This window comes from Anguilla anguilla, chromosome 1, assembly GCF_013347855.1.
Source record: "Anguilla anguilla isolate fAngAng1 chromosome 1, fAngAng1.pri, whole genome shotgun sequence".
Lineage (NCBI taxonomy): Eukaryota > Metazoa > Chordata > Actinopteri > Anguilliformes > Anguillidae > Anguilla > Anguilla anguilla.
The window spans coordinates 80413952-80424255 of NC_049201.1; the positions used below are offsets into that span (position 1 = coordinate 80413952).

The 10304-nt window shown below is 48.7% G+C and overlaps 1 protein-coding gene across 1 annotated transcript in view; it reads left to right on the top strand.

The window, feature by feature from the left end:
• Window positions 1-335: 335 nt before the first annotated feature.
• The window catches only part of utp25 (UTP25 small subunit processor component), a 10806-nt gene continuing 837 nt past the window's right edge, over window positions 336-10304 (top strand). Inside the window, exons 1-11 of the mRNA XM_035427036.1 lie at window positions 336-510; window positions 740-779; window positions 1143-1317; window positions 1472-1896; window positions 2289-2414; window positions 3043-3441; window positions 5040-5256; window positions 5768-5970; window positions 6515-6697; window positions 6905-7014; window positions 9614-9859. Coding sequence (XP_035282927.1) covers window positions 410-510; window positions 740-779; window positions 1143-1317; window positions 1472-1896; window positions 2289-2414; window positions 3043-3441; window positions 5040-5256; window positions 5768-5970; window positions 6515-6697; window positions 6905-7014; window positions 9614-9859 — 2225 coding nt within the window. The 5' untranslated portion in view covers window positions 336-409. The remainder of the gene's footprint in view (window positions 511-739; window positions 780-1142; window positions 1318-1471; window positions 1897-2288; window positions 2415-3042; window positions 3442-5039; window positions 5257-5767; window positions 5971-6514; window positions 6698-6904; window positions 7015-9613; window positions 9860-10304) is intronic.

The following is a 10304-nucleotide window of genomic DNA, read 5'->3' on the forward strand; positions in this document are numbered from 1 at the left end:
AACTCTCCATGATTTTTTTAAAGTGCTTTTATTTTGAAAGTACACATCTGTTACGTGCAGAAAATGCATTGTCCTGATGCGCATTTCTAATCACTTTGAGGCTAGCTTGATTTTGTTTACCGAAATGGCGGCGGGCTTGACGCCGGTAAAATGATACCATCTGTCCTGTATAAGAACCATAGACTGTAGAACAATAAGAACTTATATGGGAAAAAAATTACGCTTCTCATAATATGATACTATATTATAGTTCAGTACTTCCAATCATCGCGTTTACTGTTGACGTCACGTCGCTTAAAAAATTCGTTTTATGCAGCGTCAGTTCTTATTGGTTAACGTACCTTGGGATTTCTTTACCGGAAACTACTAGGCACCGCACGTGTGGTTTGTACGTGAAGTCGTAGTGGCGATGGGGAAGAGAAGGCAAAAAAGTCATATTTTTAATAATCTGACTAAAAAACAAAAGAAGCATCTAAAAGAATTCGGAGAGCAACACCCTTTCCATGACAAGTAAGTACGCGACTGATAAATTGATATGCCAGTTTAAAGTAAAAGCTAGCTTGTTGCTAGCCGTTGCCACGACCCACTATTTACATAGCTGGCTAGCTGGGTAGTTGCCGTTAGGAAACCGTATAACGGCCATTTAGTTTGCTGAAATAATATATCTGTTATGTTGAACTTTTGTCTTTAATGTGTTTCATGTTTATTTAGCTGTTTTATATTTCATTGTGCCCGCTAGCGTCAATGAAAAGTCCGAGAAGACACAAATTGTGAATCTGGTGAGTGCAACTGTTTAACCCTCTTGCTAGATTTGTATTTATCTTTGCGAGTTTGTCAATTTACAGACTATTAAATGAGTTATTTCCCTTTGTTTCAGTGACTCCTAAAAATCCACGTTACGCACTAATGGCATGCTAATTTTAGTTAGAGATACAATTATTATTGCTGTTATTTTACTTTATCGTTATTCCTGGTGAAAACAACGTCGTGTGCATGACTAGCGTCACCTGCAAAATTGAAGGCAAACATTATCATAAGGCCAGCATGGCTCTAGTGTTAGCATATAAATGTACTTAATTTATTGTGTAAAAAACATTTGCCAGATGTATTAACTGACAGGCGAGCTCTATCCCTTTCGTCAGCCGGAGAGCCCGGAGCAGTCCAGCGCGGAGAGTGACGCGGAGAGCGAGCCTGAGTGCGCGTCCGCCTACCAGAAGCTGCTGTCGACTCTGAGCAAGCCTACTGTGGAGGAGGAGGAGGAGGAAGAAGAGAGTGAAGACGAAGAAAGCGAGAGTGAAGAAGAAGAACTGGAGAATGGTGAGTGGAATTATGCGGGCAGGATCTTTAGATTTGTCTTGTTTTTAAATGAACCTGTATTTGCAGGTTCACGTGAACAGAGTTGGAGGGTAGCTGCGTTGAATCCATACTCGCGAAATATAAAGTTTTGTTCTTCCCGATCCCCCCCCCACAGGAGAAGAAGGTGGGAGCGACAGTGGCGAAGAGGATGACGAAGACGAAGAGGGCGACGAGGTAGATAAAACACCTGGAGAGCAGGAGAGAGAGGGCGAGGAGATGGAAGAGGGAAAGGAGGGTGAGGAAGAGGAAGACGGCGAACGTGCCGGCGGGGACGACGTCGCGCTGGCCGAGGAGTTTACGGACAAAGAGCACGAGTCGCAGTTCAGTCTGGAGACAAACTTCCAGGAGGAAGGGGAGGAGCCAGAGGCTCCGGGTGCCCCAGCGCTGCAGGATGACGCCCACGGTACGCTTCCTTTTTCCTGGGCCTCAGGGCCAGACGCACCCCAGCGCCAGGAGGGCTGCCTTCTTTTGAAGCTGTCGCACATCCACTGGTGCAGTAGCTTTTTCATGAACGTGCGTAAAAGAAGTTATAAATGGACTGCATTTATATAGCGCGTTTATCCAAAGCGCTTTACAATTGATGCCTCTCGTTCGCCAGAGCAGTTAGGGGTTAGGTGTCTTGCTCAAGGACACTTCGACACGTCCAGGGCGGGGTTTGAACCGACAACCCTCCGACTGCCAGACAGTCGGTCTTACCTCCTGAGCTATGTCGTGTACTTGCTTTAGGGCAGTTTTGCTCAGTCCTCTTCCTAGAAGTCTGCCATCTGGTAGGTTTTCCTTTCAGCCCTAATTGTGGCACACCCGATTGTACTGATTTAGCAGGTCAGCGACATCTGCAGCTGTTGAATGAGGTGCGTGCTTTGTTAGGGTTGGAGTGAAAATCTACAGGATGGTATATCTCCAGGAACAGGATTGGGGAGCCCTGCGTTTAGGAAGTTTGCTGTTCTCTCTCTCTCTCTGTGTGCCCAGACCTCTTTGTACAGCACCTGGACACAGAGCTTAGTGAAGACGAAGTGAAGAGGGCACAAACCGGGAGCAGAGCCAGGACCCAGACCAGGGTAAGCGTCCCTTTGCTAGCTGTGAGGGCTGTTTCCTTCAAGGGGCGTCCAAGGGCATCCCTCTGTTCCACAAAACTACCTCGGCACGTCACGCATGCAGGTTTCCAGAACAAGCGAATTCATCACTGTTTTTAAACATTCTGACAGTTAGTTTTTTGCTCTTGTCCAGTGATCGATGCTATATTAGACCACTGAACTGTGTCATATATGGCTGAGATAACGTGCGGGTGTGGGTGTTGAAGGAAATTCTGCTGGAAATTCTTGCCGTGTAGCAGCCAGTCCTTCAACAAACCACAGTATCTGAAAGTGCCCCGCAAGTTAACGGCTTAATGTGTGCAGAAGCATTTATGGTTAATGGTTAATGGTTAACTTCCCCGATGAAAATGTAAGCAAGAAAGGATGGAACGATGGAATTGTTGAGGTTATCTGTGTGAGGTCTTTTACTGTCAGGGTGGATCTGTTGAAGTTGAGTAGTGAAGTCCTTTAGTGTCATGATGGATCTGTTGAAGTTCAGTAGTGAAGTCCTTTAGTGTCATGATGGATCTGTTGAAGTTGAGTAGTGAAGGCTTTAATGTCTTGTTGAAAGTAAATGGATGTTTCTGGCCCTCTCCTCTGTCCTGCTCCACAGTGGCCGAGATTGGGGTCCCTGGTGTTCACCTCCACCGTGGAGCGCTTCAGCACCCTCGGCAAGGAGATTGGCAGGACTCCGCCCCGCCTCCACAAGGCCCTGGAGGCCAACTGGCCCGCCGCAAACAAGGCCTCCCTCCCCCAGGGGGCGCCGGAGGATGTGAGTCCCCTGCAGCAGGAGCTGCTGGGCCTGATGGGCTCCTACCGGGACGTGTACTTTCCGGAGAGCGCGCCCCTGGCGGAGGCGCCGCAGGTGCGGAGCGCCTACTGCCTGCACGCCCTCAACCACGTGCTGAAGGCCAACTCGCGCGTCCTGGAGCACAACACCCAGCTGAGGGAGCGCCAGGCCGGGGACGACCACCAGGGGGAGCTCCGGGACCAAGGCCTGACTCGCCCCAAGGTGACCCGTCGATTTTCGGAGGGGTTACCGCCGTGAATGAAGCGGCCCCCCACGAGCGCGCAGAGTGTGCTTGCGGGCTGCTGGCTGCTGGCTGTTGCTTTCATTTTGGGCGACTCTATTTTTGGATGGACGGAGTTGATCAGAATAGAGATTGCATATGTGCTGCCGGATGTGGTGTGGCAGTATGTCATCTGGTGTGTGTCTGTGTGTGCGTGTGTGTCTGTGTATGCGTGCGTGTCGATACGTGTGCGTGTGTCAGTGAGCGTCCATGCATGTATGTGTGTGCACAGTGTGTCTGAATGTGTGTGTGTGTGTGTGTCCATGCATGTATGTGTGTGCACAGTGTGTCTGAATGTGTGTGTGTGTGTCCATGCATGTATGTGTGTGCACTTGCGTTTGTGTGTGCAGTGTGTCTGAGTGTGTGTGTGTGTGTGTGTGTGTGCGTCCATGCATGTATGTGTGTTCACAGTGTGTCTGAGTGTATGTGTGTGTGTGCACTTGCGTTTGTGTGTGCAGTGTGTCTGAGTGTGTGTGCGTGCGTATGTGTGTGTCCATGCATGCATGTGTGTGCACTTGCGTGCGTGTGCACACAGTGTGTTTGAGTGTGTGTGTGTGTCCATGCATATGTGTGTGCGTGCATATGTGTGTGTCCATGCGTGTGTGTGTGTGCACTTGCATTTGTGTGTGCAGTGTGCCTGTGTGTGCGTGCGTGCGTGCGTATGTGTGTGTGTGTGTGTGTGTCCATGTATGTATGTGTGTGCACACAGTGTGTCTGAGTGTGTGTGTCCATGCGTATGTGTGTGCGTGTGCGTGCATATGCGTGTGTGTCCATGCATGTATGTGTGTGCACTTGCATTTGTGTGTGCAGTGTGTCTGAGTGTGTGTGCGTGCGTATGTGTGTGTGTGTGTCCATGTATGTATGTGTGTGCACACAGTGTGTCTGAGTGTGTGTGTCCATGCGTATGTGTGTGCAGTGTGTCTGAGTGTGTGTGTGTGTGTGTGTGCAGTGTGTCTGAGAGTGTGTGTGAGTGTGTGTGTGTGTATGTGTGCGTGCAGTGTGTCTGAGTGTGTGCAGTGTGTCTGTGAGTGTGTGTGTGAGTGTGTGTGTGTGTGTGTGTGTGTGTGTATGTGTGTGTGCAGTGTGTCTGAGTGTGTGTGTGTGTGCGTGCATATATGTGTGTGTGTGTGTGTGCGCAGTGTGTCTGAGAGTGTGTCTGAGTGTGTGTGTGTGTGTGTGTGTGTGCAGTGTGTCTGAGAGTGTGTGTGTGTGCAGTGTGAGTATGTGTGCAGTGTGTGTGTGTGTGTGTGTGTGCAGTGTGTCTGAGAGTGTGTGTGTGTGTGTGTGTCTATGTGTGCGTGCAGTGTGTCTGAGTATGTGTGTTTGCAGTGTGTGTGTGTGTATGTGTGCAGTATGTCTGAGTGTGTGTGTGTGTGTGTGTGTGTGCAGTGTGTCTGAGAGTGTGTATGTGTGTGCAGTGTGTCTGAGTGTGTGTGTGTGTGTGTGTGTGTGTGTGCAGTGTGTCTGAGTGTGTGTGTGTGTGTGTGTGTGTGTGTGTGCACAGTGTCTCTGAGCGCGGGCTCCTGTGCTCTCCCTGCAGGTTCTGATCCTGGTTCCGTTTCGGGACAGCGCCCTGCGGGTGGTGCAGACCCTCATCAGCCTCCTGGAGCCCCGCGGCCGCAAGATGGACGTCAGCAACAAGAAGCGCTTTAAGGACGAGTTCGGAGAGGAGCCGGGCGACCGGCCGCCCACCCTCACCAGGCCTGAGGACTACCACGCCGTCTTCTCCGGCAACGTGGACGACCACTTCAGGATAGGTCGGATGGACATTTCTTCAATGACTCTTTTTAAGAAATTTTTATTATTATTTTTTTTTTAAACAAACCATTAACCGTTGTTTATTCACCCATTTCTCTCCCCCTCACCTCAAACTGCAGAGGTTAGATTAGATTCACTTCATTTGTTGTCTTGACTGTGTTTTCACATGTCAACAGGGTTCTGCGTCATCACTCTTTCCTTGCTGCAGAGCACACTTTCCTTATTTAACCCTTTGAAGCATAGGTTTTTTTTTTGGAATGTACCAAGTCAGTGTTCTAAGAACTCTGTCGCTTTCAGTCACCAGTAGTGATTGTGACATCAGCATTTAGAATGTTCGGCTAAGAACATTCTAATCACACATTTGTGACCTCACACATTATAGGCTTAAATCAAGCTTCTCACAAGCAGTTGTCCCATTTGCACAGTGTTTACATCCGTCATGATGTTGATGTTGGACGGTGCCTTCTTCCCCATCCCCTCAAATTTCGGCCTTCCGTCCCGCCCACGTAGGCGTGTCAATACTGCGGAGGAGCCTACGCCTCTACGCCCCCTTCTACTCCTCCGACATCATCATCGCGTCCCCGCTGGGCCTGCGCACCGTGTTGGGGACGGAGGGGGAGTCCGTGCGGGACTTCGACTTCCTGTCCTCCATCCAGCTCCTGGTGGTGGACCAGGCCGACGTCTTCCTCATGCAGAACTGGGAGCACGTGCTGGTAGGGCCCTCCTCTTCCTCACCCGCGCTGAAATCCTACGCCAGGGCTGCCCGTCTCTGTTGCTGGAGGCCAGTCCTGTGGGTTTTCACTACAAACCTAACAAAGCACGCCTCACTCAACAGCTAGAGATGTCAGTGAGCTGCTGATTAGTGTAACAGGTGTGCCGAATTAGGGTTAAACTTTAAACCTACGCGACAGGGCTGGGCATCCCTAGTTTAAAATAGTGGTTTCCAACCCTGTTCCTGGAGATCCACCGTCCTGCAGGTTTTCATTTCAACCCTAATTTGGCACTCCCATTAAAAAACCCACCACCCTCAGCTCACAGGTCTGTAGTGTCATGTGACCTGTCTCTCCACATGAAATGGGCCTGTAATTGAAGAGCGTAGAAATTTAAGACCAGAACCGTAACACTTTCACTCACCACCAACATTTTAGCACCAGAAATTTAGCTGTGTGAGGTTTTTTTAAATTAATTAATTAATTAATTAATTAATTAATTAAAAAAATTTTTTAACCCACAATCCCCGTCTTTTGCGTTCCTCAGCATGTGATGAAGCACCTGAACCTGCAGCCGCTGGACGCTCACGGGGTGGACTTCTCTCGGGTGCGCATGTGGAACCTGAACAACTGGGCTCAGTGTTACCGGCAGACCCTGGTGTTCAGCGCCGTGCAGGAACCCCAGATCAATAACATCCTCTCCAAGCACTGTTTCAACTACAGGGGCCAGGTCAGTCCCCGCCTCCCTGTTCAAACGTTAACTGCCGCTTCGAACGCGGGCCCCCCCGCCTGAGCAGTATCCGCCAGGAAACTGGTCTTTTTGGGGATTTTTTACCTTGATATTTGACCTTATTTGATACCATTTGATACCATCGCTAGTTGTGAACCCATGACACATTTTCACTGTCTCAATGCTGTGCTGTGATTGGTTTTTCAGGTTGCTGTGAAGAATTTGCCCAAAACGGGGTCCATCTGCCAGGTTGTGGTCCAGCTGCCTCACGTCTTTCAGAGATTCAGTTCTGACAGCTTTATGGATCAGGACGCTAGGTAAGTGGAGGTGCAGGTCTCAGTCATGGACACTAGAGGGCACCAACGTTCATTCAATGAAAGGGCCTAATTGAAATTTGCTGGTGTAACTTTTGTTTGTCTCATACTAAATCACATTTTTGCCTGTCTGGTTTTTTTTTTTTTAATTATAAAAAAATGTTTAGAACGAGCAATTCCACACGTAAGTTTTATGCCATATTTGTATTTAGGTGTTTTACAAGCCATAAAAAGTGCAGCCTCAGTGAGAGATTTGATTATTTTTTTAAGCTAGGGTCACAATTATGTTATTATAATCCATATTGCATAGCAATGTTTTAAATGGAAAAAAAGCAGAGAGATCGACTGAGAGTGAGACAGAGAGAGTGGGTTAGTGAGAGAAAGAGTGCGAGTGAGAGAGACACAGACAGTAAAGGGCCTCTCTCTCTCTCTCTCTCCGCTGGTTCCGGTTCTTGGTGGATGAGGGTTAGGGTTAGAGTGAGTGAGAGAGAGAGACACAGACAGTAAAGGGCCTCTCTGTCCCCGCAGGTTCCAGTTCTTGGTGGATGAGGGTTAGGGTTAGAGTGAGTGAGTGAGAGAGACACAGACAGTAAAGGGCCTCTCTCTCTCTCTCTGCAGGTTCCGGTTCTTGGTGGATGAGGGTTAGGGTTAGAGTGAGTGAGAGAGAGAGACACAGACAGTAAAGGGCCTCTCTGTCCCCGCAGGTTCCAGTTCTTGGTGGATGAGGGTTAGGGTTAGAGTGAGTGAGAGAGAGACACAGACAGTAAAGGGCCTCTCTCTCTCTCTCTCTCCGCAGGTTCCAGTTCTTGGTGGATGAGGGTTAGGGTTAGAGTGAGTGAGTGAGACACAGACAGTAAAGGGCCTCTCTCCCTCTCTCTCTCTCCACAGGTTCCGGTTCTTGGTGGATGAGAGTTAGAGTGAGTGAGTGAGAGAGACACAGACAGTAAAGGGCCTCTCTATAGCCGCGTTTCCACCGCAGGAACTATACCCCGGAACTAGGAACCTTTTGAGGAACTCAGTGCGTTTCCACCGCAGGAACTAGGGTCTAAATTTAGTTCTGGGGGCTTTGTTTTACCCCCCAAAACGTTCCTGCTCGGGGGGTAGTACTTTCCGAAAGTACAGGAACCTTTTGGGTGGAGCTTGCAGCGCTGAACATTTCTGATTGGTCGAGTACTCGTAGCATTTGTGTTGTATTTATTTTCCGCCATTAACCGCCATGTTTGAAAATATGCAGCGGCAAACCAATTTATTTTCTTAATAACTTACAAGTTTGATTTGACGTTATGCGGCGCAGTAGCCTACTTTTGGTTATAACCTGTCAACGTCTTGGAATTATAACGTGTGCTCTTCTGTTCTTTTCTTGCTTTAGTATTCGTTTTATAAAATGCTAAGCATTCGTGCTGGGACAGCATATTACGTAGGCTACCAAAACATTCAAACGGATTAATTCGGTTGCTGAATATTTTCTTCCGGATTTTCTTTGTTAGCCCGTTGTAATTGACTCAAAACGTTTGATACAGTTATGTGAGGTATGCGGTAGTTCTGCATAATTAACATTGGTGATACAGTACAAGCAAACTGGAAATCACCTTACGCACTTTTTATCCGGGTAAAATAACAGGTTAATTCTAGTAATCTTCCCTTTAGCTTTTTCAGACTGCCGTAATTTTACTCAATTTTACTGCCATTTTTCAATTCCACGAAAAGACCAGGAAGACTATGGACTCATTTATGGTGCATGGTTCGCATCTGGAGGGCACACTTCGCTGCTCGGCTAGCAGTAACTTCGAAGGAAAGCAAACGGTGGCTGTACCACTACTAATTTACATTTTCATGCAAGTCCGAGTTTTCGTTCTATTCTTGTCATTTTGCGATTAGCCTATAGCCTATGGAATTGACGACGAGAAAGTAATAAAACATCAAATCGTTTACAACGTGTGCATGTTTTCTGCTGTTAATGAATGTGTTTGAGAGGATATATGAAAATCAATAAATACAAAAGTAACCATATATAGTCATTGTTGGTAACCCGTTGTATATATGTGGAATAATCCCCTCCGGGCTGTCCCGGTTATTAGAAAATAATGTAGGCTACTTCGGTGGTAGTATGGGGTTACAGACGAAATCATATGACAGATGGACCGACGACAACGTCAGTGGGCTAATTTGCCTAATCTTCGCGGTACTTTAGACCCCGGTGGAAACGCAGACAACCATTGGCTGAAGGAACCTTTTAGTTCCTGGTAAAGTAGTTCCTGGGACTGAAAGTTCCGGGTAATTTTGGTGGAAACGCGGCTTATCTCTCTCTCTCTCTCCACAGGTGCCAGTTCTTGGTGGATGAGGGTTAGGGTTAGTGAGTGAGTGAGAGAGAGACACAGACAGTAAAGGGCCTCTCTCTCTCTCTCTCCGCAGGTTCCAGTTCTTGGTGGATGAGGGTTAGGGTTAGAGTGAGTGAGTGAGACACAGACAGTAAAGGGCCTCTCTATCTCTCTCTCTCTCTCCACAGGTGCCAGTTCTTGGTGGATGAGGGTTAGGGTTAGTGAGTGAGTGAGAGAGAGACACAGACAGTAAAGGGCCTCTCTCTCTCTCTCTCCCTCCGCAGGTTCCGGTTCTTGGTGGATAAGGTGCTGCCGCAGTACCGGGACGCGGTCATGGGCCACACGCTCATCTACGTGCCGTCCTACTTTGACTTCGTGCGCCTGCGCAACCACCTGAAGAGGGAGGAGGTGAACTTCGCCTCCCTGTGCGAGTACTCCAAGCGGGCGGAGGTGTCCCGCGCCCGGCACTTCTTCCAGAAGGGAGACACGCAGTTCCTGCTCTTCACCGAGCGCTTCCACTTCTACAAGAGGTGAGCGGACGCCAGCCCCCCCCCCCCCGGTCCCGCCGGAGGAGCCCGTCCCGCCGTGGCGGGACCCCTGGCAGCGCACTGTTGTTGTAACACCTTTTAAGGATTCCCAACAAAGGTGGAATGACCAATAACAAAAACAAAAAAAAGTTTTTGTTTATTCACTTAACGTTGGGTTTAATTGAAGGGATTTGCATTTAGTATATCTGTATATTTATACACACACTCACTCACACGCGCACACACGCACACACACACACCCCCTCACACACACACATACCTCTCACTCACACACACACACACACACACCCACCCCCTCTCCCTCGCACACACACTCTCACTCACACACACACACACCTCTCACACACACACACACACACTCACACACACTCTCACACACACACACACACCCACAGTCTGACGCGCTGTCACCCCCCCCACCCCCCCC